This window comes from Haliotis rufescens, unplaced genomic scaffold (genome assembly GCF_023055435.1).
Source record: "Haliotis rufescens isolate VD_foot unplaced genomic scaffold, xgHalRufe1.0.p SCAF_10, whole genome shotgun sequence".
NCBI lineage: Eukaryota > Metazoa > Mollusca > Gastropoda > Lepetellida > Haliotidae > Haliotis > Haliotis rufescens.
Genome location: NW_025963780.1, coordinates 34,782,507 through 34,810,366, shown reverse-complemented (window position 1 = coordinate 34,810,366; position 27,860 = coordinate 34,782,507). Strand labels below are relative to the sequence as shown.

The following is a 27,860-nucleotide window of genomic DNA, read 5'->3' as shown; positions in this document are numbered from 1 at the left end:
GGATCGATACTCATGATATTAATCACTGGATTGTCTGGTCCAGACTCGATTATTTACAGACCGCCGTCATATAGCTGGAATATTGCTGAGTGCGGCGTTAAACAACAAACCAACCTACCATTCGTTCACCATGACGCCGAGCACAGAAATTGTGTAATTAAAACTTGATACAATAATCAGCAATATGTTATTCTCTTTACACTGTTTCTTGTTTGTTTCTTTACAGTGAAAATGAAGCTTTCCTTAATTGTATGCATAACTTTTAAGATCATGACTTAGAACCATGGCAACTTTATAAGTTGTGAAAGATTATTAAAGGTATAAATTTTCATAACAAGAAAGTGTGTAGTTTGAGCTTTATTCTGGTGCACTTATTTCATTGATGAAACGTTGACGGTTTTCTCATTTGTATAGGGGCGGCCTAGTGGTTAAAGCGTTGGCTCATCACGCCGAAGACCCGGGTTCGATTACCGGCATGGGTTAAAAGTGTGAAGCCCATTTCTGGAGTCCCCCGCCGTGAAATTGCTGGAATATTGCTAAAAGCGGCGTAAAACCATACTCACTCACTCACTCACTCATTTGAAAAGTTTTCTCCCGTATCTGAAACTGAAAACTTTGTTGACCGCTCACCTTCCGCATCATCAGGGTATGATGCAATGTCATATGACCAGTATTCACGTAAAGTCAACACAGGTAAGGAAGTGTCACTGTAATTTTCATCTTTACCAAAACATCCAACCTCATATGACTCCTGGGGGCACGGGGGGCCCAGTCGTCTAAGGCGCCGCGATTCGCTGTGCAGAGTTGCGTCCCTTGGACACGCCAGAAACCTATGATTGTGGGTTCGAATCCCGATTCGCCCCGATTATGTTCCTAGGTTTGTCAGCACCATACCCGTGCTCGTGGGTTTCACCGAAGTGGTAAACGTCTGAGACCTGCATCACTTTGGGCTTTCCTCCCACATTAAGCTGACACGCCGTGATATAACTGGAATACTGTTAAAAGCGGCGTTAAACCCAACTCACTCACTCACTCACTCACTCATATGACTCCTGCTTCGATGAATTTCAGGGAACCGCTTAACGACAACACGGTTAAGTGTTCATGTGCGAACTGTGCTACTTAGATAGATCGTGTAGATGATGCAGCGATGTCATGCAGCATGTGTAGTATCTATGACTACTACCAGTACGATATGTCATTTGATCAACTGTGTTACTTAAATAGAACGTGTAGATGATGCAGCGATGTCATGCAGCATGTGTAGTATCTATGACTACTACCAGTACGATATGTCATTTGATCAACTGTGTTACTTAAATAGAACGTGTAGATGATGCAGCGATGTCATGCAGCATGTGTAGTATCTATGACTACTACCAGTACAATATGTCATTTGATCAACTGTGTCACAACGCTTGTCTGGTGGGGCGTCTGCCAGGGGTGCAGGAGGTCGGTGTCCGATCACCTGGCCGGATCATGCCAAAATCTGCTGCTTGAGAGTGATGCTGCGAGACCACCGACTCTCGACGATTTATTATCAATATACATATTGCCATGACGTTCAAAACAGCTGTAATAACGAACACCGTCATGTTCGAGCAGGGATAAAAAACGTCAGACATTCTTGTCAATAAGGCCATATTTATTTCAATTGGTTGATCCTCCTAACCAAGATACTGAGAAACTGGGAAACAATGGGGTTTTTTACCAACCAAACATCACTGCCGACCCGAAAACATTTGTATTGGAATATTTTGTATAAAGATAGATTTCTGCAATGAGTTTCGTGACAATGCAGTGTTGAAAGTTAAAGGGCAGTAACCCCAGCCATATCTGGATATCTTGCTTTGTCATTTCAGAATCATGATGTTTTTCCTAAAGAAAATTATTTTAATTTTATTTACTTTTATTTTCTGTAAGGGGTTCGGGGGTTTAAGTTTGAAAGTTCCACGTAAATAGGGATATACGGAGTGTATTGCATACTGTACATCATCACCCAAATATGAAACAAGAGCATTATACTGCAAAGATATTAATTAAAATACATTTATTAGGTTTCCTTAGTCGTTTCACACGCCATTAATATATAACCCACACATGAATGAATATATGCGCAACTGCAAAATGTGATTTTGAAAGTCAACTCGCACTTGTAGTGATGCAACTATACCATGACAAAAGTTCTCCCATCACATGCTGTTGAACAGTAAAGACTCCATCATTCGACTCTGGCGTTGTTGTTGCTGCATGATATTCATAACCGCTAAGTCAGAAAACTGGCTTTGTCCTGGAGATGATGGTGAAATAGGTTGCGGAGGAAGACCTGGACTAGCTGGACCTCCAAACGGTGACTGACCTGGCATTGACATACCCAGATCGGGTACGAGTGCTTGCAATACGTTAGATGGATTCAATCCTGGTGCAGAGATTGCAATTGGACCGCCACCTAGTGCATTTGTCAGTCCTTGTAGGAAATTGGGTGGTGCTTGTTGTTGTTGTTGTTGTTGCTGCTGCTGCTGTTGTTGTTGTTGTTGTTGTTGTTGAACCTGGTTGAATCCTTGAAACTGTTGTTGCTGCTGCTGTTGAATATTATCATTTGGTCTTTGTTGTTGTTGCTGTTGTTGTTGCTGCTGTTGAATATTATTTGGTATTTGCTGTTGTTGCTGCTGCTGTGGAGGAAAATCTGGTCTACCTTGGAAGCGTTGCTGTTGTTGTTGTTGCTGTTGTTGTCCAAAGTTTGGCCCACCCTGAAATTGCTGCTGTCTTTGCTGTTGTACGAAGTCAGGTCTTTGTTGCTGCTGCTGCTGCTGCTGCTGTTGCTGCTGCACAGGGTTTGGTCCTCCTTGGAACTGTCGCTGCTGCTGTTGTTGCTGCTGTTGCTGCTGCACAGGGTTTGGTCCTCCTTGGAACTGTTGCTGCTGTTGTTGCTGTTGTTGACCACCGAAAAGGTTGTTTCCTGTTGAGGGGTTCCCTGGTTGTTGTGGCGGCGGTGGGGGTCCAAACATATTTCCACCCGGGGGCCCGGGGTCCAGGGGTAGGTTTAGTGGACCAGGGCCACTGGGGAGTAAATCAAAACGTGGAGCGACGCTAGGAGGACCACCTTGAGGAAGAGAAGTTGGATCAGGACCAAACAGAGGCGGACCATTGTTTTGCCTGGTCAATGCTGGTGAAGGTGGTCCTCCACCAGATAAGCCTAAACTTGGAGAACCCCCCAGTAAAGTTGCAATATTATTCGTGGGTGGTTGATTTGGACTATTAAACGGGGAACTGTTTGAAGTTGATAATGAGCCAAACAGATCAGCTATGCTCCCGGAACTCCCGGAACTCCCGGAACTCCCGGAACTCCCTGGACTACCTGGACTACCTGGACTCCCGGGACCAGAATTTCCACCAAACAAGTTGTTTGTAGGGGCGGGGGCTGGCGGTGGGGGATTAGGAGGAGAAGTGGGAGGGCCACCAAGGCCACCACTTCTTGGAACTCCTTCGAACCCAGGGGGAACAATTGGCCCGGTACCGCCACCTGCTGAATCGAATATTCCTCCTGCGTTATTTCCAGCATTCTGATTGGTGCCGCGGTTCCTGTTATTGGGAACGATTATGATGACGTTGCGATCATTGTTGCGTTCATTGTTGCGACTTCCTCTGCTTCTGCTCCTGTTCCTGTTTCTTCTGCGTCTTCTTCCTGAAATGAGTGAGTTTGATTAACACCGTTTTGTACAGTTTTGCAGTTATACCACTGCGTGTCTACAGGATATGTGAGTGAGTGAGTTGGGGTTAACGCCGATTTTAACAGTATTACATTTATATCGCGGCGTGTCAGCTTAATGTGGGAGGAACGCCCGAAGTGATGCAGGTCTAAGACGTTTACCACTTCGGTGAAACCCACGGGCATGGGTATGGTGCTGACAAACCTCGAAACATAATCGGGGCGAACTGGTATTCGAACCAACAATCATAGGTTTGTGGTTTTCCCAAGGGACTCAACCCTGCACAGCGAGTCACGAACCGGCGCCTTAGACGACTGGGCCACCCGTGTCCCCACAGGGAATGTGAGGAAAGCCCATAGTGATGGTTGGAATCATTTCAGTTCGGTGAAATTGACGAGTTCGGGTATGGTTTGTTTGTTGGTTTGTTGGTTTGTTGTTTGACGCTGTATTCAGCCATATTCCAGCTATATCTGTAACTAATCGAGTCTTGACCAAAGAATCCAGTGATTGATGTCACGAGCATTGATCTACGCAATTGGGATACGATGACATTCCTCATTTTTGACATTTGGATTTATGATCTATTGCTCGATTTATGATATTGTTCACTATTTTAGGTCAACACAGAATTGACATACTTAACTTGTCAACCAGTTGACGCTCCTTACCTTCTACCTCTGAGGATGATCACTGCCTTGGCAGTCTTTCTGCCAGCAAAATAAGTACATATACTACCAACCATACAGAGCTCCCATGAAATAACTTAGATTGAGAAATGTTTGTGATTAAGTATAAATTAAGGTATCAATCTATTAGGATTAGCTCCGTTACTTTGTAACCTAAACATATATAATCACAATCCTTATAAATTCATGTTTAACAGTGTCACTAAAATTGAAAAGGAGCTGAAGATGCTAGTCGGCAGATGAACACGTAAACATGTTGACGTATTTTCCATTTTGTAAGACTATCAGTCAAGCGTAGTGAGTGAACAGCTTGACGCGTAAAACAACGGTTGACCTCGACGGTGACGCGTGACGATGCCGACGTTCAAGTTGGCTGTCATTGTCGTTATCCTGAGGATTATTCACAGAAGCCAAATTCTATACCGTGGTACATCTTATGCCATTCGAAGTGGTTCTTGTCGGAACATTTTTAAATGAACAGGTTACACAAAAGTGAAAAATGTCAATTCCGTGCGTGAATTCACTGCGTAATCCAGTAATGGTACGTTCTCTGTACCACATTGTTTTATCAAGCTACTTATTTTAAAATTTAATAAAATGAAAAACGATAAAAAAAACAAAATGGTTGCTATTCATTATAACCTAGATCAGTCCGAACAAAATTAGTTTTATCTCTGAAATATCGTATCCTGGTTACGGTCGAATTGTTAAATGAAATAAATTACCTGATCAAAACCAAGAATTCCCTTTTCACGAAGATTGTCAAAACTTTTTCATCTAGAATTACTCAGGCCATATCATCAATGAATGTTTCATTGAAAATGGCGTGAGACAAAAACAATTGGCCATTTCCTTGAAATTGTCCACAAAATGTTACAAAACATTTTTAATTACAAGGCAGGTTTCACGCTGATCACGAACATAGCATAGCTGAATATCTAGACGAAAACTATGCCAACGTGAGGTTATGCTGACGTTTCTGTTGATGTTTCTGGATTCCATTTGCCCGCCCTGCATTGAAGAGACATTTGCACGCGACAGCCGATCGAGGGAAGAAGTTCCATTGTGGGCGATTCATTAAATAAATAAAAGCGACAAAACAATTTTCATAATCATAAGAATTCTCTGCTAAAATAGTGTCCGAATCCGAATACATCAGAAGCATGTAATGCTGAAAGTTAAGCGTATCCTGACCCACTGTGACACACGTCACAAACACATGCAAAGGCAAGTCAATTGTTCACCTGAAAAAAAAACACGGGAACATGTGGATTTGCATAAGAAAAAAACAACCATGTAGCCCTCGTTAGCTAATCATTGCTGAACATAAATTGCATTTATAACGTTATATTGTCAAAGTGCTTGACCCTAAATACCGCATGGATGATATCTTTAGCTGTTACACACAGGAAACCTCTATGCTGGCAGTGTAACGTAAAAAACAAAGCAATATTTTAAAATAAAAATTAAAAAAAAGACGCTGTCCACTGGGTATATCGTACCCTCCCTTTATATCAGTTGACATATATTTACATATAAACGTTCATACGTATATGTGCGCCTTTAAATATATCAGCATGCACTGTTTGCTATTGTTATATACTCTGCAAAAAAGAAACACAAAGTAGTCAATATCTGAGTGTTGCCAAAATCCATGCAAACTTCATACCAAAATTGAATTGGTCATTTCTGCATGGATTGGGAGTGATTTGAGTTGAAAGAATAAGGCACTGCAGAAAGTGAACAGCGAAAACCTGCCACGACTGGCGGAAAGCCAACCAACAACGCCTCCGCACAGTGAGGAACGCGCTGAAGGTATTCGCGCTTGAGGCCCATTTCGAGGTGTCTTTCTGTCGGACCTGCGTCGTCGGCTGCGACGTCAATGGTGTCAAGGTCACAGGGTATTGCCACAACTGCGATGGAGACAAGTGTAGTTTCATGTTTTATGCTTCGTCGTGCGGATGGTGGACTTACGTTATGCACGAAACTGCGTACAGGAAGTGGACAGATTTGTTGGTGGTAGTGTGATGATGTGGGCAGCCATCTCCTACACTGGTAGAACAGACTTGGTGCATGTTCCGGGGCATTCAACAGCACAATGTCACAAGGAGACATTCTTTGGTCCCATCATGCAACGAGAGACGTCATTTTCCAACAAGACAACACCCGACCTCAAACGGCAAGGCTGACAACAGCCTTTTTCAGGAATCACAACATCCAGGTTCTGCCATGACCCTCCAGGTCTCAAGAATGAAACCTAGTCGAACAGTTATGGGATGTACTGGATCACCGACTGCGAGCACGTCAGCAACAACGACAGAACCTCCGACAGCTGGCACAAGCACTGAAGACTGAGTGAGTGAACATTACCCAGGCCACAATTCGGGATCTGATTGCTTCCATGGGACGACGATACCAGTCAGTTCTGGACTCTAATGATGGCCATACAAGATATTGAGAACAGATGACCTCATCTTGAAAATCTACTGTTCCATGTGTGTCATATGGAACCTGTGTCAATGACAATGATGTGTGCCAATTTTCAACGATTACCATTAGTTGATTATTTATATGATATGACTATACGTCTAAAATCACTTTTGCGTTTCTTTTTTTCCAGAGTACATATCGAAAAAACGTAACACGAATTTCATATCCTAATATTTCTTCCATTCACTTATAATCAGGTTCAACAGATATGAAATTGTTAGATATTGGTTGTTGTTGTTGTTGTTGATGATGTTGTTGTTGTTTTTTCTTATGCATATGATACGCATACTCTTTCACCAGCAGTGACATGATGCATTTGTATGCCGTCACAAATTGAGGAACAGGTTCACACAGTACACAACGTCATCTCCTTAAACGTTTGAATGATGAAGCAAGCAGTCACCATACATCACCTTTCAACTTGCGTGTGTGTGTGTGTGTGTGTGTGTGTGTGTGTGTGTGTGTGTGTGTGTGTGTGTGTGTGTGTGTGTGTGTGTGTGCAGTTGTACAAAAATATAGTGTAAACCAAAGTCATTTTCCTAATGGGTGGACCAACGTTTCCAACTTTGGAAACTACATGCATAACGTTTAGAAAGTTATAAGGATGTATATCATAATGCAATCTTATATCTTCCAGGTTTGTCAAATAAAACTTGATCAAATGATCTGCATGAGCATCATGACATCCCCCGGGGTGCGTCCTTGGGTCATTCCTTGGTATGGAGCCTCCTGGGGGTAGTGCTGAGACGGGGCTGCGGAGAGAAGAAACGGAGCGTCATTGCCAACACAGTACATATCTCGCCCACAATAGATTCCAAGCACCCATGCCAATATTAAATATAAAAACATGAACATTGATACAATAATATCAAGCATCATCACTTCAGACCATTTAATACAAGTGACACAAAAAATGTAATCACGAAAACGTTAATATTAGTACAATCCCGTGTATTGTTAGCAAGTATTACCACAATCATAAGAATTCTCTTCTAAAAGCAGAATCCATTGTACGATTCTGACAATATCATGATGATATGTTCATGATTCACTATCCATTCGTGGTGACACCAGGTGTTCGCGAAAAGGTTTGCATGTCCTCCCCCACGGGCACCTGCCACGCCATACAGCTTCAAAGCAATATTTGTTTGTTTGTTTGTTTGTTTTTTAACGCCGCACTCAGCAATATTCCAGTTATATGACGGCGGTCTGTAAAATAATCGAGTCTGGACCAGACAATCCAGTGATTGACATCATAAGCATCGATCCACGCAATTGGGATGGATGCCATGCGTCAACCAAGTCAGCGAGCCTGATCGCCCGATCCCGTTAGTCGCCTTTTACGACAAGCATAGTCGCCTTTTTACGGCATGTATGGGTTGCTGAAGACCTATTCTAACCCGGAATCTTCACGGGTCTCAAAGCAATAGCATCATACATACTGTCATTGTTAATTGTAAGAACCAGTGAACCACCACACACATTATTTTCAAAAACCATCACACATTATGTAAGTGCCATTGCATGAGTTGAATTCGATCAATTAAGTCGCTTCTTACGGGGAAAATGGTTCCTGGAGACAATATCGAACCCGGACTTCCCAGAGGTGAAAGAAAATGGTAACTAATAAGGAAAAATGTATTAGGAAAGCATTACCCAAATGTTGCTGGTTTTGGTAATATGGGTCGATGTTCTGTCCCCCTTCGTTGACAGGTGAAGCACGGTGACCGCCAACATTCATGTTTTGCTTTTGTTCCTGGTTATAGGCTTCCTGCATTACCATTTGCTGTTGCCGCATGTATTGTTGTTGTTGCTGCTGCTGCTGCTGCTGCTGCTGCTGCTGTTGATGGTGTTGTTGTTGCTGAAGAAGGTGTTGTTGCTGCTGGTTCCTTTGGTAATGATTATCAGCATGCTGATGACGCCCACTTTGGCTATTGGTCACAATAGGTTTAGTGATGTATGTCTCCGATTCTGGGTCGTAAACAGTTTGCACTTGTGCCTTCTGGAAATCATTGTTTGTGTATCTCCGGTTCGAGGATTGCCTATTTCGTGGATTGGAGTTGGATGATGCCAGTGTTTGAGGTTGATACTGTTGCAGTTTGGAGGCGCGGGGATTGGCAGACTGTAGGACAGGTTGTCTTCTGGAGTGTGTGTCGGGTTGGTGCATTTCGTTAGCCTTGAAGCCAGCACGGTTGTGCACAGGACGCACATCTGGAGTTGAAATATTTGTATTATTCTAATCATGAATACGTTTCTCTACGATTGAACGAGTGCGTTTGGTTAAACGCCATTGTCAACCGTATTGCAGCTATAACACGGCTTGTCAGCTTAATCTGGCAAGAAGGCCTGAAGTGATGCAAGTCTCGGACTTTTACCTTTTTTAATTGGTTGACAGGCATTACTTTGAAGTTGACGGATGACAAAGTAGAGACAATTTATGGATGCCAACTTCTTTAATACTGTAAAAGCGATGTTTCGGTGTAGATCCTTAAACCATTGTCAAGCAAAACTGCTCAACAACGGTAGAAGGATATATACCGAAACGTCGCCTTTACAGTATCAAAGTTGTTATCCATAAATTGTCTCTACTTTGTTAATTTTTTTAGTGAAACCCACGAGTACGGGTATATTGCTGACTGCACGATTAAGAGGTACAAGTCACAGCGATATGTGGCGCCTTAGACGTATTCACTGTGAAAATATAATATGCACAAATACATGTATACAATGGTTTCAGTACCTGGTGAAGACAGAATAATTATTGACTTGATCAAAACAGATTAAAGAAGAATTTCAGCTGTGTTGGGCAGCTAGGGTGATAAGGTGTAAAAAAAAGTTTACTTACTCGACTGGCCTATGGTAAGCTGGTCAGCGGGGGACGTGTGTCTATTAGCCTGGCCCATGTCATACGCACGATGGCTTTTAGAACCAGTTGCGATGCCAGCATGAGGATCATGCTGCCTCAGCATCCCTCCATAAACGTCAGGAAACGGTTCGTTACCATGGTTATGTGATGGAACATTACTGATCCTTCCTTCACGTCGCCTAATGCTCGCTCTCGTTCGCCCAACTGTCTGGAAATTATGTTCTATCCCGGAAGGTCTGCCTATGTCGATATAGGGAGATGAAGGTTCTTGTGAGGGATGCCTTGAATAATGACCTCCAGGATACAGTTGACTCGAAGATAAATGGGATCTTTTAGTTTCAAATGATGTCCCGTTTGACTTTGAGTTGCTATTCGTGCTGTCATCTGTGGCTGCACCCTCTTCAACGCTGGGATCTCTGCGCCTGTTTTCTGTCGTCGGAATGCCAGGTTGGCTGCTAAAGATTGAGGTCATTGATCTTGGGCTGGAGACTCGTGGTCCTCGTGCTGAAGCTCCTTGCCCTATGCTATCGTGGGAAACTCTATAGCCTCCCTTAGCTCTTCTTCCGGGTGAGGAGTTTGCAGGAATTACACGTGTCTGGAGCATGTTGTTCCTCTGCATATTTCTCAAAGATATGGTTCTTGTATGTCCATGTGTAGGCTCACCATACACTGTTGGTTCAGAGACCCCCTCTTGAATGTTCACGTCCTGTATAATATGTCCAGAATTCTGTACTGGTGGAATTTCCGTTTGTGTGTATTTGTGAGCAGTGAGCATTCTGTTTGAGTTATGGCCAATGATATCCGATGATCTTAAAGATGGCCGAGTTTCAGGCTCTGCCATGACATCTGGTTTCTGATTTATGTTTCGTCCCTCTTGATCCTGTATTCTATGATGTACTAGGAACTCTGCAACGGCATGACCATTATCAGGGACATTTTGTCCTGCGCTGAGAATTTCCGGTTCCGGTTCTGGTTCCGCTTCCGCCTCCGGCTCTGGTTCAGCTTCTGGTTCAGACATCCCGTCCGCCTCTCCAACTTCATATGTTTGGATATCAATGCCACCATGAACATGAACTGCAGACTGTTTAGTGTCTTGTACACCATTTGCTGCTGCTCCACTTGGAAATACACCTCCTAACCTTTCTTCTTTGGGTATTTTTGTTTTGAAAGATATCTGAATGTCACTCAGATGAATTGTCTTGGGAGTTGACAGTTCTAGCATTTGAACAGGTTCAACATGTGCAGGCACAAATGTGTCAGGAATTGGTCGTTCCTGATAAGCGTAGTTTGATTTTTGTTCCTTGGACGTACGTATTATAGACTTTATAAGGGCTGTTATATTTGTTTGTCCCATAGTTATAATATCTTGGTATGTCGGTTGCATATTTTTACCAGTGTCTAGGCTTAACGGAGCATATGTTGTTGTAGGTCGTTGCCTGGGTGTTTTTGTTGTTGTAATTGTTGTGACTGCTACTTGTAGTCGTGGGTCAAGCGTTTTCTTAGATTTATTATTTCCTATCTGCATCCTAGGAGAATTTTGCACATTTTTCCTCATATTAATTTTAACATTAATCCCACCGTGAACAGTTCCAGGGCTACCTCCTCGTAGTCTGCGGGAAGTGGCAAGAATGTGTTCCAATTTCCTTTCAAAAACATCTAAGTTTTTACTTGAGTTGAGACCATGAATATTTTCTTGCAAAGAACTCATAAAATTACTCATATTAAGTTTGTTTTTACTCTTTTGTTTAGGTGTGTCTTGGATAGGTACACTCTGAGTTGTTGGTGTCTGAGTCGTGGTCAACAGGAACTTCCTTTGTTTGACACGTTTTGGCATTCTTCGCTTCTGTGGTCTTATGAGGACAGACAGAATCCTAGGCAACTGCGTTGTCGGGGGAACTGTCGTAGTCGGAGAAGTTGCTGTAGTGGTTGTTGTTCTGGGAGTGACAGTAGTTGGGACTTTATTCTTTCCTTTCTTCGTTCTTGCCCTTGCCATATGTTTTAACTTAGCAAAAACATCACGATTGAATACGTTGACCTTTGATTTGATTCTATGAATTCTCGTTTTAACAACTGGTGTTTCAGTTGTCGGTGTTTCATTCATTGTTGTGGCTATTTCTTGTAATTCTATGGGTTCTTTTTGGAACTTGCTAGTCCAGTTGGTAAGAAATTGCTTTTGCTGAAGATCAAGTATAGGATTTACCGTTGTCGTTGATATGCCTTGTGTAGCTACTTTTGTCGTAGTAGGTGTGACCTTGTTTATCTTCATTTGTAGCAGGAGCAGCAGATCATTGACAGACAAAGAATCGGCACTTTTGGTTTTTAGAGTATTGATATCAAGTGCAGCTGATGTTTTTGTAAATGGAATCCTCGTGCTTGCCTGGGTTAATCCAACATTAGGCTCTGAAATTACCTGGCTTGTCATGTCACTGTTTGGTGGAGTTTTGGTCATTGGATTTATGGCTTCATCTATTCTACCCACAGTGGGGACAGGGGTTGTGTTTTTTCTGTGATGTTCAACACGGTGATACCCCATCTTTCGATACGTACTCAACAGTTTTACTCTTTTCTTATTACTTTCCCTTAACATTCGTAACAGCTTATCTCTAGACGGGGGATTTTTGAAAGGTCGATTTTTCGAGCTTATTTTTTTGTGTGAATATTTTGAAAGCAAAGATGTCCTTGGTAAAAAAGGAGACGGTGTATTTTTAGGAGCCCTTGTAAGGGATCCAGTTTTTATGTTAATGTCATTTGTTTTCTTAGCAGCTCTTTCAAATACATGTGTTGAAGTCGGTAGTCCCATAGTTGAAGTAGTGGTTGTTGTCACAGTTACTGGTGGTGCGGTAATTGGTTTCATTGTAGTTGTAACTGCTGTAGATGTAGTTATAAATGTTGTGGTTGAAGTTTGAGAAGTGGTAGTAGGCGTTGTAGTGGTCACCGTTGCAGTAGATGTTGAGGGTTTATCAGTATTTATGAACGTAGCAACTTCTTGTGTTGTGAATTTTGAAATACTTTTTTCGGAAGTTGCAACGGGAATAAGTTTTCTTGCTTCCTCTATCGGTATGTTATAATTTGTTGTGAGAAGGTTAAGGAAATCTGCCATGGTTAAATCCTGCCGCATTGAGCCAAATATATCATCTAGATTTGGGCTACCGCTAGCTTGCTGTATTTTTGTAATCGTGGTTTGATCTATTACAAGATTTGATGTTGGCTCCACGGATACAATGGTGGCTGGAGGGAATGCCTTGACAGATGCTATGGCTGCATCTTCCTCAACCATTGTAATACGTGTAGTACTTGTCTCTGGCAAAGGTGTACTTGTACTTCTACTGATGGTAGTGGCTACCCTTGTAGGTTCAGTGACAGGAACTTGACCTGTTGATTCTGATAATGACCACGGTTTCACCTGTTCATCTGCTTCACTGTGCGATAGTCTGGAGGACGACAAAAGAGAGTTCAGGTTTTTAGTTAAAAACTGTTGAATGCTATTAAACGTGTTATCAAGTCTTTTCTCTGCAATTCGGGCTTTGTCCATGGTGGTCATTTCTGTCACAATATTTTCAGGAGTCGCCAAGATAGTTTCTGAGAGCGTTATTTCAGTTATTGGATAGTGAGTTGATGTTTCTCTTGAATATATCTTTGTAGTCAGAGGTTCTTCTGTTGATCCCGTCACCATTTGCCTTCTCGGACGCCTACGCCTTAATCTGTCAGATGCCTTAGACATTACCTTAGGAACCCAAGTAGGTGTTTGTCTTGTAGAAGGCAAGTTTGGCGTTCGCCTAGGATCATGGCCATTTCTAGGTCTACGCGATTGATATGGTTCGGTAGACGTGATTCTCATTCGTGTTCTTCTTCTTGTAGATACCAACGATGGTCGTGTTACCTCTGTAACCAACACTGGAGTGACTGTAGTTGTCATTGCCACTGGTGTTTCGGTACTCAAAGTCTTCTTCAGAACATCTGGAAGATGAAATATAATTAAATCTTATCAGTAGGTTGGTTGGTTGGTTGGTTTGTTGTTTAATGCCGTACTCAGCAATATTCCAGCTATATGACGGCGGTCTGTAAATAATCGAGTAATGGACCAGACAATCCAGTGATTAATATCAAGAGCATCGACCCACGCAATTGAGATCGATGACATGCATCAACCAAGTCCGCGAGCCTGACCACCCGATCCCGTTAGTCGCCTCTTACGACAAGCATAGTCACCTTTTACGGCAATTATGGGTTGCTGAAGACCTACATGTATTCTACCCCGGAATCTTTACGGGTCCGTAATGTAAACGATTTCACACAGTGTAACAGAAACTGCTTCAGGGTGTCAAGGTTTGCCATAAGGATGATAATATTTAATTTAAAAATTGTTCATTAGCACATTTGAGTTAGTACGATTTATTGTCACTTTGTGCAGTATTTAGTTACATCACTGCTTGTCAGCTGAATGTGGACGGAACACTTACAGTGTAAGCAAGCCTAGAATGTTACCACTTTGGATAAACCAACGAGCATGTTATGTTGTACGAGGAATCATTATCCTACAAACCCACGACAAGCAAATCTTGACATGATTGCGAACTCTGCATGAGAAATTGCTGTGCCTTTAACTGCCGGAACGCCATAACCCACCTTCGTCCTTGTACCATTAGAATGTATTCGTTTGATTTTTCGCAGGTCTACTGCACATGGTCATAAAGTGCTTACCTTTCAAAGGGCCTGCCACTCCTGCCATCTTTGCCATTTTCATTACATCTGTAATAACAATGACTTATTGTAATTCCGAACGAAATTGTCTTGAAATTTCCTCGCATTAATTTCATTTATAATGATTGATAAGAGCCACCCACTGTCACATTATATTCCACAAAGATGACATTTAAAAGGAAATGATTACCCAACTATATGGATGATAGCAATGCTAGAAGCAGCCTATTCGAGACTAACCATTATATTCGTTAAGGTTAATTCGGAGGTGGGGGAAGGGTGGCCTGAATTTTTGTTTATGACATATTTTTTTCAGTTATCGCTTCAGGACATACATAAGTAAAATATTCCTTTAGGCCAACTCGGATCATGTTTCTGAGGAGAATTTGTTTCAATTATTTTCAGGAACTCAAATGGTCAGCCAATTAGGGTGAAAATGTGTTGATAATACCTTCTAGTGAGAACATTTTTTCTGCTGCGCCTTCACCTGAAATGAAACATATTGCCCTTATATTCAATAAGACTAGTCACAACCCAGTGTATGTGCATTATGTTAGTTACGTCAAGGGGGTGACGTTCAATCTACTGTCGTTTACAATTAGTAGGGTCATGTCAAAAAGTGCTTAAGTTACAGATACACAGTGTCCCTGTTCAAAGGCTTGACCCGCACATTAGACAAGGTTATGCGTACAGTTAGGAGATATACGTTCTCTGTTTTCAGATTTGGGTGTTATTGAGTATTCGATGCCCGGAAATTTCAACTGGAACCGACGGCGTTCGTCGACAATGTTAAACACCAACGTTTTCACCCTCTCTCTACGTGAACTCTTACAGTTGTGAGGCGGAATACTTGAGGGAACGATTAGATGCCATGACAAAACAACACAATTCGGTAATTACTGAATCCGTCTGGTTAGCAGGATTTGAAAAAAGAATTCAGCGAAATTATTTTGACAAAATTCTGAAAAAAGTTAATGTTTGATTAATGTGGTATCAATTTCGCAAAGCCGAATGACACGTGGTTTTTTTCGAAATCGGGATTAAGAAAACGTGTGGCTTATCAAAAAGTATTCCAACGCAGTGAAAAGTCAGAGAGATTTCCGAGATCCAAGTCCCTTTACCATCGTTTTTCAACCAGTCAGATTTCAACTCACACTCCCATTCATTATAAATTTCAATATATACCTTGTTCACCTGTTGCTGCTTACAGAGTATTGCCGCGTAGTATGAAAATAAATATATTTGAAATCATTTTTTTTTTTAAAAGAAATTGAAATCAGACATTATAATGATGATTGAAATGTATTGTTTCATCCGGGGAATATTGTGTATTTGAAAGCAAACCTGAAATTGACTGTTCAAAAATAGGAATATGTATTGTTTATGTTAGAGGTTTACTGAACCCAATTTGAACCCTCTACAGCAGCTAACAGGAACAAGGGAGGTAATCCAAGGGTTCTCACCTTATGTTTCGGTTCTTCATGCAATTTGCAGTTGTCACCCTTCAAAACAAATTCACGACTTCCGCAAATCGTCTTAGCCGTAGATTATATTACATTCGAGTGTCACGTGGTGCCGTGAATAATATGCTTGGGCACAAGGCTTTGACAGCTTTGACTAGTTCTGCTAAATGCAATTTATGTCAGATATGAATTTATACATGATAATGTGCAAAGGTGGACGGTAAACACATGGTCATTTAATAAATACGGGATGTTAAATTCATTTTTTAATGTAGGATGTACGATTAATTTTCAAGTATGATATTTATAAATACGAGTATTTTCAAGTGTGGTATGTATGAGAATTTTCAAGTGTGGGATGTACGAGAATTTTCAAGTGTGGTATGTACGAGTATTTTCAACTGTGGTATGTACGAGAATTTTTAAGTGTGAGATGAAAGAGTATTTTCAAGTGTGGGATGAAAGAGTATTTTCAAGTGTGGTATGTACGATAATTTTCAAGTGTGGTATGTACGATAATTTTCAAGTGTGGGATGTACGATCGATTATTTTCAAGCGTGGGATGTACGAGTATTTTCAAGTGTGGTATTTTCGAGTATTTTCAAGTGTGGTATGTACGAGTATTTTCAAGTGTGGTATGTACGAGTATTTTCAACTGTGGTATGTACGAGAATTTTTAAGTGTGGGATGAAAGAGTATTTTCAAGTGTGGGATGAAAGAGTATTTTCAAGTGTGGTATGTACGATAATTTTCAAGTGTGGTATGTACGAGTATTTTCAAGTGTGGTATGTACGATAATTTTCAAGTGTGGGATGTACGATCGATTATTTTCAAGCGTGGGATGTACGAGTATGTTCAAGTGTGGTATTTTCGAGTATTTTCAAGTGTGGTATGTACGAGTATTTTCAAGTGTTGTATGTACGAGTATTTTCAAGTGTGGTATGTACGAGTATTTTCAAGTGTGGGATGTACGAGTATTTTCAAGTTGGGGATGTACGAGTATTTTCAAATGTGGTATGTACGAGTATTTTCAAGTGTGGTATTTTCGAATATTTTCAAGTGTGGGATGTACGAGTGTTTTTAAGTGTGATATGTACGAGAATTTTCAAGTGTTGGATGTCCGAGTATTTTCAAGTGTGCTATGTACGAGTATTTTCAAGTGTGCTATGTACGAGAATTTTCAAGTGTGGTATGTACGAGTATTTTCAAGTGTGGTATGTACGAGTATTTTCAAGTGTTGGATGTACGAGTATTTTCAAGTGTGCTATGTACGAGTATTTTCAAGTGTGCTATGTACGAGAATTTTCAAGTGTGCTATGTACGAGTATTTTCAAGTGTGCTATGTACGAGAATTTTCAAGTGTGGTATGTACGAGTATTTTCAAGTGTGGTATGTATGAGAATTTTCAAGTGTTGGATGTACGAGTATTTTCAAGTGTGCTATGTACGAGTATTTTCAAGTGTGCTATGTACGAGAATTTTCAAGTGTGCTATGTACGAGTATTTTCAAGTGTGGGATGTACGAGTATTATCAAGTGTGGTATGTACGAGTATTATCAAGTGTGGTATGTACGAGTTTTTTCAAGTGTTGGATGTACGAGAATCTTCATGTGTGGTATGTACGAGTATTTTCAAGTGTGGTATGTACGAGTAATTTCAAGTGTGGTATGTTCGACTATTTTCAAGTGTGGGATGTCAGAGTATTTTCAAGTGTGGGATGTTCGACTATTTTCAAGTGTGGGATGTACGAGAATGTTCATGTGTGGTATGTACGAGTATTTTCATGTGTGGTATGTACGAATATTTTCAAGTGTTGGATGTACGAGAATGTTCATGTGTGGTATGTACGAGTATTTTCAAGTGTGGGATGTACGAGAATGTTCATGTGTGGTATGTACGAGTATTTTCAAGTGTTGTATGTACGAATATTTTCAAGTGTGGTATGTACGAGTATTTTCAAGTTAGGGATGTACGAGTATTTTCAAGTGTTGTATGTACGAGTATTTTCAAGTGTGGTATGTACGAGTATTTTCAAGTGTTGTATGTACGAGTATTTTCAAGTGTGGTATGTACGAGTATTTTCAAGTGTGGTATGTACGAGTATTTTTAAGTGTGGTATGTACGAGTATTTTCAAGTGTGGTATGTACGAGTATTTTAAAGTGTTGTATGTACGAGTATTTTCAAATGTGGTATGTACGAGAATTTTTCAAGTGCTGGATGTACGAGTATTTTCGAGTGTGGTATGTACTTTTTTTTTCAAGTGTGGTATGTACGAGTATTTTCAAATGTGGTATGTACGAGAATTTTCAAGTGCTGGATGTACGAGTATTTTCAAGTGTGGGATGTACGAGTATTATCAAGTGTGGTAAGTACGAGTATTTTCAAGTGTTGGATGTACGAGTATTTTCAAGTGTGGTATGTACGAGTATTTTCAAGTGTGGGATGTACGAGAATTTTCAAGTGTGGTATGTACGAGTATTTTCAAGTGTGGTATGTACGAGTATTTTCAAGTGTGGTATGTACGAGTATTTTTAAGTCTGGTATGTACGAGTATTTTCAAGTGTGGTATGTACAAGAATTTTCAAGTGTGGTATGTACGAGAATTTTCAATTGTGGGATGTACGAGTATTTTCAAGTGTGGGATGTACGAGTATTTTCAAGTGTGCTATGTACGAGTATTTTCAAGTGTGGTATGTACGAGTATTTTCAAGTGTGGTATGTACAAGTATTTTCAAGTGTGGTATTTTCGAGAATTTTCAAGTGTGGGATGTACGAGTATTTTCAAATGTGTGATGTACGAGTATTTTCAAGTGTGGTATGTACGAGTATTTTCAAGTGTGGTATTTTCGAGAATTTTCAAGTGTGGGATGTACGAGTATTTTCAAGTGTGGTATTTTCGAGAATTTTCAAGTGTGGTATTTTCGAGAATTTTCAAGTGTGGTATGTACGAGTATTTTCAAGTGTGGTATGTACAAGTATTTTCAAGTGTGGTATTTTCGAGAATTTTCAAGTGTGGGATGTACGAGTATTTTCAAGTGTGGTATTTTCGAGAATTTTCAAGTGTGGTATTTTCGAGAATTTTCAAGTGTGGTATGTACGAGTATTTTCAAGTGTGGTATGTACAAGTATTTTCAAGTGTGGTATTTTCGAGAATTTTCAAGTGTGGGATGTACGAGTATTTTCAAATGTGTGATGTACGAGTATTTTCAAGTGTGGTATGTACGAGTATTTTCAAGTGTGGTATTTTCGAGAATTTTCAAGTGTGGGATGTACGAGTATTTTCAAGTGTGGTATTTTCGAGAATTTTCAAGTGTGGTATTTTCGAGAATTTTCAAGTGTGGGATGTACGAGTATTTTCAAATGTGTGATGTACGAGTATTTTCAAGTGTGGTATGTACGAGTATTTTCAAGTGTGGTATGTATGAGTATTTTCAAGTGTGGGATGAACGAGTATTTTCAAGTTGGGGATGTACGAGTATTTTCAAATGTGGTATGTACGAGTATTTTCAAGTGTGGTATTTTCGAATATTTTCAAGTGTTGTATGTGCGAGTATTTTCAAGTGTGGGATGTACGAGTATTTTCAAGTGTGCTATGTACGAGAATTTTCAAGTGTGGGATGTACGAGTATTTTCAGGTGTGCTATGTACGAGAATTTTCAAGTGTGCTATGTACGAGTATTTTCAAGTGTGCTATGTACGAGAATTTTCAAGTGTGCTATGTACGAGTATTTTCAAGTGTGGTATGTATGAGAATTTTCAAGTGTTGGATGTACGAGTATTTTCAAGTGTGCTATGTACGAGTATTTTCAAGTTTGCTATGTACGAGAATTTTCAAGTGTGGTATGTACGAGTATTTTCAAGTGTGGTATGTACGAGTATTTTCAAGTGTTGGATGTACGAGTATTTTCAAGTGTGCTATGTACGAGTATTTTCAAGTGTGCTATGTACGAGAATTTTCAAGTGTGCTATGTACGAGTATTTTCAAGTGTGCTATGTACGAGAATTTTCAAGTGTGGTATGTACGAGTATTTTCAAGTGTGGTATGTATGAGAATATTCAAGTGTTGGATGTACGAGTATTTTCAAGTGTGCTATGTACGAGTATTTTCAAGTGTGCTATGTACGAGAATTTTCAAGTGTGGTATGTACGAGTATTTTCAAGTGTGGGATGTACGAGTATTATCAAGTGTGGTATGTACGAGTATTATCAAGTGTGGTATGTACGAGTATTTTCAAGTGTTGGATGTACGAGTATTTTCAAGTGTGCTATGTACGAGTATTTTCAAGTGTGCTATGTACGAGAATTTTCAAGTGTGCTATACGAGTATTTTCAAGTGTGCTATGTACGAGAATTTTCAAGTGTGGTATGTACGAGTATTTTCAAGTGTGGTATGTATGAGAATATTCAAGTGTTGGATGTACGAGTATTTTCAAGTGTGCTATGTACGAGTATTTTCAAGTGTGCTATGTACGAGAATTTTCAAGTGTGCTATGTACGAGTATTTTCAAGTGTGGGATGTACGAGTATTATCAAGTGTGGTATGTACGAGTATTATCAAGTGTGGTATGTACGAGTATTTTCAAGTGTTGGATGTACGAGAATTTTCGTGTGTGGTATGTACGAGTATTCTCAAGTGTGGTATGTACGAGTAATTTCAAGTGTGGTATGTTCGACTATTTTCAAGTGTGGGATGTCAGAGTATTTTCAAGTGTGGGATGTTCGACTATTTTCAAGTGTGCTATGTACGAGAATGTTCATGTGTGGTATGTACGAGTATTTTCAAGTGTGGTATGTACGAATATTTTCAAGTGTTGGATGTACGAGAATGTTCATGTGTGGTATGTACGAGTATTTTCAAGTGTGGGATGTACGAGAATGTTCATGTGTGGTATGTACGAGTATTTTCAAGTGTTGTATGTACGAATATTTTCAAGTGTGGTATGTACGAGTATTTTCAAGTGTGGGATGTACGAGTATTTTCAAGTGTTGTATGTACGAGTATTTTCAAGTGTGGTATGTACGAGTATTTTCAAGTGTGGTATGTACGAGTATTTTTAAGTGTGGTATGTACGAGAATTTTTTAAGTGTTGTATGTACGAGTATTTTCAAGTGTTGTATGTACGAGTATTTTAAAGTGTTGTATGTACGAGTATTTTCAAATGTGGTATGTACGAGAATTTTCAAGTGCTGGATGTACGAGTATTTTCAAGTGTGGTATGTACTTTTTTTTTCAAGTGTGGTATGTACGAGTATTTTCAAATGTGGTATGTACGAGAATTTTCAAGTGCTGGATGTACGAGTATTTTCAAGTGTGGGATGTACGAGTATTATCAAGTGTGGTAAGTACGAGTATTTTCAAGTGTTGGATGTACGAGTATTTTCAAGTGTGGTATGTACGAGTATTTTCAAGTGTGGGATGTACGAGAATTTTCAAGTGTGGTATGTACGAGTATTTTCAAGTGTGGTATGTACGAGTATTTTCAAGTGTGGTATGTACGAGAATTTTCAAGTGTGGTATGTACGAGAATTTTCAAGTGTGGGATGTACGAGTATTTTCAAGTGAGGGATGTACGAGTATTTTCAAGTGTGCTATGTACGAGTATTTTCAAGTGTGGTATGTACGAGTATTTTCAAGTGTGGTATGTACAAGTATTTTCAAGTGTGGTATTTTCGAGAATTTTCAAGTGTGGGATGTACGAGTATTTTCAAATGTGTGATGTACGAGTATTTTCAAGTGTGGTATGTAAGAGTATTTTCAAGTGTGGTATTTTCGAGAATTTTCAAGTGTTGGATGTACGAGTATTTTCAAATGTGTGATGTACGAGTATTTTCAATGTGGTATGTACATGTACAAGTATTTTCAAGTGTGGTACGTGCGGGTATTGTGTTAACTGTGGGATGTATATTATGTAATATTAATCGAGTATGTTCAAGTGTGCTATGTACGAGTTTTTAACAGTATTACAGTTATATCGGGGCGTGTCAGCTCAATATGGGAGGAAAATACCGAAGTGATGTAGGTCTCAGACGTTTATCACTTCGGAGAACCCCAGGAGCACGGGTATGGTGCTGACAAACCTAGAAACATAATCGAGGCGAACCGGGATTCGAACCCACAGTCATAGGTTTCCGGCGTGCCCAAGGGACGCAACTCGGCACAGCGAATCGCGGCGCCTTAGACGACTCGTAATTGATACACAGAAATTGGATGCACAAGTATTTTCAAGTATGGGATGAACGAGTTACTGTGAGGTATGAAATCCAGGAGTAGATTCATATATGGGGTATAGAAATATGATTACGCATGAAAGAGTGAGAAGTAAGAAAAACGATCTTGGTCAAATTAAACGTTCGAGGTAACAAAGTTTTCACTGCTTACGAAAAGGTATTGCAGGCAGTCGTGATAAAAAATATCAATAGAGAACGTAACATTGCACGAATAATCTTGTAATACTCATGCTTGCATTACAGTTATTCTTGAAATCCCTTCATTACCTAGCTAAATCGCTTCATCACCTAGAATATAACATAATATATTAAACATGACCTACTTTGTGCGTCTGATGACGCCAGTATCGCCAGAACAACCAGTGCTACAATCAAGGTACGGGACCACATTGCCGACCCTGTTGGAACAACGAGATACAGTGAGTGAGTTTGGTTCTGCAATAATCCAGGTCTATCTTGTCAGGGAACAACCAGAATGGGCTTTATACATTTGCCAATTTGTTAATCGAACCTGGAGCTTCGACGTGAGACCTCTACACTTTTACCATTAGGCTGCCTCCACTTTCAACAATGGTACTGCATGTTTATATTAGAAAACGACGTCAGTGTGTGGTGACCGAAGCTTAACCACAGACACATTATATATCATATACAGATATATGTCCCATTATTTAAATCATCTATCCTGGACCAGATAATCAAGTGATTGATATCATGAGCATCGATTCACACAATTAGGATACGATGACATGCAATCAAACAAGTCGCCTTACCACGCAATTCCATTAGTCGCCTTTTGCGACAAGCATGGATTGCTGGGGAACATCGTTCGTACCTCGAATACCCGCGGGTAACATGACATATCCTTGTGTCGTGGTTTATTGGCACCCATAAATGATATACGTTTACATGTAATGACAGAAAATGCAGTCTTTACCTGCAAATGCTTCAGACTGCATACATTTTGCACGTGTATAACGTTTCAAAGTGCACACAATGGCACCCTATACATTCACGTTGACATGTCATACCGTTCCTTTGAGATACAACGTTTATAAAAAGCATGGCAAAGAAAGTATTCTGTTCCATGCTTGATGGTGGCTAAAATGATACAAACTAGAAATGGCTATTCGATGGTGATGTATTTGATATGGGCATCATAGTTGTGTTTCAGACCTCAAGTTGAAGTCTTTCGGCATCTGTTTTCAGCCCAGTAACATATTGATAACGTTTGTAATGTTTTGGTTAAATTCAAGTGTAGACTTTCTTTTGCCCGGCAGTTTAAAACATATTGAAATTGAAAGCAGTGTCATGCATATGTCTTTCATCATATTACAAATACATCAACGACCACTCTTCAGCCATATTCGTCCTCGATTCAAATGAATATTGGCGTGTTCTGTATACGCCTCTTTGAACAGGATTTCAGTTAGATCAGAGTAAATCAGCTTGATGTTGGGGAAAGCTCTGCGTCGTTTACCACTTTGGTGAAACTTACGACCACGGGTATGGTGCTGACAAACAATAAAACCTAACCAGAGCGAGTCGGGATTCGAACCCACGATTATAGGTTTTTTGTACACTAACGCGAGACAACCCTTCACAGCGAATTGATGCGCCTTAGACAACTAGGCCACCCGTGCCCCGAAATCAATATGAATATATCAAATATGCTCCATACTTACTTTGAACACTTCAGGCTAAGTACCCAACCCTCCTTCTCATAGAGGCACGTGTCTTCGCCACATTAAATTCAGCTGAGGACAACGCCCTTCCCGCGATGATATCACGAGCCTGCATAGTCGTTAAACTGCCAGGGGTGATGCCACATTGTCGTGTCTCTCATTGTAGCAGTGTTCCTGGCATGGAGTATCAACATGACATCATGTCTCGCCGGACACTTGTGGGTACTCTGTGACGGAGAGTCTGTCGTGACTAATGGCCAGATAACAATGCCTAGTTATGTTAAATATATATTCAGATCCTCAGACACGTCACTGATTATATCAGCTGTGTCTTCACTTTTGCTATAATGCACAGTTCCAGATATTGCATCAACATGGTACTTCATTCATACTTACGTAGATACATGCAAACATCTATACACGCACGCACGCACGCACGTTTCCGGAATAGCAGGATCCAGACGGAGGGGGTTTCACTGTTTCACTGTAATGTTAAATGTGCACGACAATGAATGTATGTTTGTAACACTGCCAAAAAAATTGGCTGAGTCTATATTGGGAATTCCACCATGAATTTGGAATTTACTCGATTCTGATCGGTCAATCAGAGGCTATCACAATCACACACACACCCCCCCCCCCCCCCCCCACCGCGGAAGCTAATATTCATAGAATAGTACTATTTTCAGTCAGTGTCGGTAGGCATATTTCAATAACTATATCTACAATTGCAGGTTGCAAAATGCTTAGATGCGGTTACTACAATATTCAAAGGATGTGTGGAAATACATTTCGTGCAGGAAAACACGATAGAAATCAACAAAGGGAATGTAATTACGTTTTGGAGACAACAGAGAGCTTGGAATTTTGGCGCTTTTTGACGTCATATCTCTTGCGTCACAATGAGCGGTATGACGTCATAATGGTGACGCCGGATGTAGAGCGAAAGCCTTGCAGAGCGTGCATTGTTTTCTTTAGGGATGCCCACCTCATGTTAGCTTACCAAGTTGCCGTGCTTATATGCTTTCAGTGCCTGTCATATGTTCGAGTGAAGTATTACGGTGTAAACAACATGCTTGAGTATATACAGCACCATATTTTGTTCGGTGATGCCGTAATTCAGATCGATAACCCACTCAAAACACTGAACTCAACCCATTCCGCTTCACTCAGTATATTTGCTAAAAACAAAGAGTTCGCGTTTTATTTAGTCATGGTAGAATGGAGATAAACATATTGTGTTTTCAATGTAGAGCTAGGCTAGGCGCTAAATTTAACATTTGAAACCTCACGCTGCGGTCATTGTGGTTTGGTGTTTTATGGTAGCATTATTCGTTCATTGTAGAATGATGGGTCATTGTGTTACGGTGTTTCATTGGAGCATTATACGTTCATTGTAGCATTGTGGTTCATTGTACACGTAGCTTATTGTGGTTCATTACAGGACTATTATTCATTATAGTTCAGCATTGTGGTTTCTTGTAGCGTCATGGACCATTGCTGTGTTTTGGTTCATTGTACATGTAGCATTGCATTTCACTATAGTCTTACAATTCATGATGGCATTTTCATTCGTTGTAGTATTATGTATCATTATAACATTGTGGATCATTGTAGCATTGTGGTTCATTGTAGGGTAATTGTTAATTATGGTTCACCGTAGTATTTTGGTTCATTGTAACATCATTAACTGGGCGGCAAAAGAAAGTATAGGTCGAGTTCCATGATCGATAAAAAAATAACAAGAAGACATTTTGTTGTGAATTATAATATAATCTAAGGAGGGTTAACAAATGATTGATCAACCACAGTTTGAATGAAATTGTGCAATCGCAGGTAATGTAAGCTCAAGGTACACAATGGTGGAGTAAGAAATTTCATTTTCAAAAAATTGTCAGACACACCACAAGTATATTGTCGACACATTTGCCTTCAATAGCGTGTATGACTTCCAGCTGTCTCAATGCATGCTGTGATACGCCGCCTTATCGATGACGTCAGTCTTCTGATGACGTGGACTGGAATCCGTTGCCACTTGTCTCTCAGGGCTTGCTGCAATTCTTGTCTGTTGACGGGAGGCTGATGGCGTGCTCTAATCTGTCTGTCAAGTGGTCCCACAGATGTTCAATAGGATTCATATCGGGTGAGTGGGCAGGCCAGGGCAAAACGTCAACGTTCTGCTGGTTTAGAAAGTTCCGAGTCAGTCTTGCAGTATGGGGCCCGGCATTGTCGTGTTGAAACAATGTCCCCTGCTGTTAGTTATTGTAAGAACGAAAGCACAACTGGTTGCAACACGTGGTCTCTGTATTGCACAGCGTTCAGGTTTCCCTGTATAATCACCAAATCAGTCTTCTGATCTCCCAAAATACCGCCCAACACCATGACACCTCCCCCGCCGAATGGATGGACCTCTCGAATACACACCGGAGCCAAACGTTCCCCTCTGTGTCTATAAACTCGTTCTCTGCCGTCATTTCGAAACAAGTTAAACCGACTTTCATCAGTAAACAGCACTCGACCCCAATTTCTCACTTGCCAGCGTCGAACCTGCCTCGCCCATCGCAGTCTCAGGCGTCGATGTTGAGCAGTCAGTACCACGCTCGGATTCCAGCAGCACGAAGTCGCCATAGTACTGTACGTTGGCTAATGGGATGTCCCAACGACGTTGCTGCCGTCGCCGTCGCAGTTACGAATCTGTTTCGCAGGTGAATGAGCCGTATCTGACCAGTGGTGTTGTCACTCGAGGTCGTCCGGTTCTAGGCCTGTCCTGTGTCCTCCCTGTCTGCCTGTACCGTTGAATCAGCCTGGCTACTGTCAATGGTGTACAACCAAACCTTCTGGCAATTTGGACCTGTGTTGCCCACATTTCGGCCATACCGATGGCTCTCTCTCTCTCTCTCTCTGCTCCTGTGACAGTCGTGGCATTTCTTATGTGTGCTTTCATCACGTGTGGTTATACCCTGCAGACGAATTCATTTATACAGCTAACATGCACGTGCAGTTTATGCCATAGGCGGCATGGGCGGGTACAGCTTTTTTGAAAAAGGGGGGGTGCACAAGTAAGATCTATTTATTGTCTTTGGTGGTAATTTATACAGAAATGAAGATTTTTTTCGAAATAAAAAGGGTAGTTGAGATCCTACTGTCCTCACAGGTCTCAAACGTAGGTAATAATATTTACAAGCTTCTTTGACGCATGACTATCTACATTCATATTTGGCCATTTCTGGCGATATTGCGATAATGAAATATATATCATCTTAAGAACTGATACGTTGATACTTTACATCAACGTGTTTTTACCATAGTTACCGATTGTTTTAGATGTTGAGATCCTACTGTCCTCTCGTGTACACATACCCATCCAATGAACAACATCCCTTGTTAAGTGGCCACATCACATTCGGTTTATTGAATGAACCTACTTTTTGTGATTAAGTGAGTAATTGAAGAAATCCATTTTAATATCAAGAATGTTGATCTGCTTCAAAAAGAGATGTGTTATCCGCAGATCTTTGCTGTGTGTAGCATGAGACTCTATTGACATATGCGCTCATAAAATCATTGAATCAATCAGGAATATTACAGCTATATGACGGCGGTCTGTAAATAATCGAGTAATGGACCAATAAATTCAGTGATTGACAACATGAGCATCGATCCACGCAATTGGGATACAATGACAAGCATCAACCAAGTCAGCGAGCCTGGTAAAAACGGTTAGTCGCCTCTTACGACAAGCATAGTAGCCTTTTACAGCAATTATGGGTTGCTGAAGACCTATTCCACCCCGGATCTTCACGGGTCTTTAAGGACCTGTTCTTCCCCGAGAGCCGCACTGGGTAGAAATGAAGGAAACGGACAAACCAGTCTGAAGGCAACGGCTGTTTACTATATCCATGGCAGTGAGGTGGTCCAGTGGTTGAAGCGTTAGCCCGTCGCACTAAAGACCCGGTTCGAGTCTTCATATGGGTACAAGGTATGACAACAGGTTAGACTTTTTACGGCAAGCATGGGTTGCTGAATACCTC

General features: G+C 40.7%; 2 protein-coding genes across 3 annotated transcripts; both read right to left on the bottom strand.

Annotated features, from left to right (window-relative positions):
* Positions 1 to 1,627: 1,627 nt before the first annotated feature.
* LOC124131016 (uncharacterized protein DDB_G0283357-like) lies at positions 1,628 to 23,936 on the bottom strand. 2 transcript variants are annotated; one of them, XM_048389837.1, is made up of 4 exons: positions 23,830 to 23,936; positions 22,468 to 22,542; positions 2,677 to 3,685; positions 1,628 to 2,637 (listed from the first exon to the last, which is right to left on the bottom strand). In XM_048389837.1, exons 2-4 carry the CDS (start codon positions 22,532 to 22,534, stop codon positions 2,193 to 2,195), a joined length of 1,521 nt encoding a protein of 506 aa, XP_048245794.1. In that variant the 5' UTR covers positions 22,535 to 22,542; positions 23,830 to 23,936; the 3' UTR covers positions 1,628 to 2,192. The 2 variants fall into 2 exon arrangements, with proteins under 2 accessions (XP_048245794.1, XP_046350035.2); XM_046494079.2 differs by having other exon boundaries at positions 1,628 to 3,685.
* Positions 7,115 to 14,934, bottom strand: LOC124131015 (mucin-3A-like). Its single transcript, XM_046494077.2, has 5 exons — positions 14,905 to 14,934; positions 14,454 to 14,501; positions 9,732 to 13,709; positions 8,543 to 9,097; positions 7,115 to 7,638 (listed from the first exon to the last, which is right to left on the bottom strand). Exons 1-5 carry the CDS (start codon positions 14,918 to 14,920, stop codon positions 7,544 to 7,546), a joined length of 4,692 nt encoding a protein of 1,563 aa, XP_046350033.2. The 5' UTR covers positions 14,921 to 14,934; the 3' UTR covers positions 7,115 to 7,543.
* Positions 23,937 to 27,860: the final 3,924 nt, after the last annotated feature.

Coding starts and splice junctions, on each gene's coding strand:
- LOC124131015 (XM_046494077.2), bottom strand. Junction 13,710..14,453: donor AGTGGCAGGCCCTTTGAAAG/GTAAGCACTTTA, acceptor TTCATCTTCCAG/ATGTTCTGAAGAAGACTTTG. Junction 9,098..9,731: donor GCTTACCATAGGCCAGTCGA/GTAAGTAAACTT, acceptor TTTCAACTCCAG/ATGTGCGTCCTGTGCACAAC.
- LOC124131016 (XM_046494079.2), bottom strand. CDS start 22,534: ATGTGGTCCCGTACCTTGATTGTAGCACTGGTTGTTCTGGCGATACTG. Junction 3,686..22,467: donor GGCGTCATCAGACGCACAAA/GTAGGTCATGTT, acceptor CACTCATTTCAG/GAAGAAGACGCAGAAGAAAC.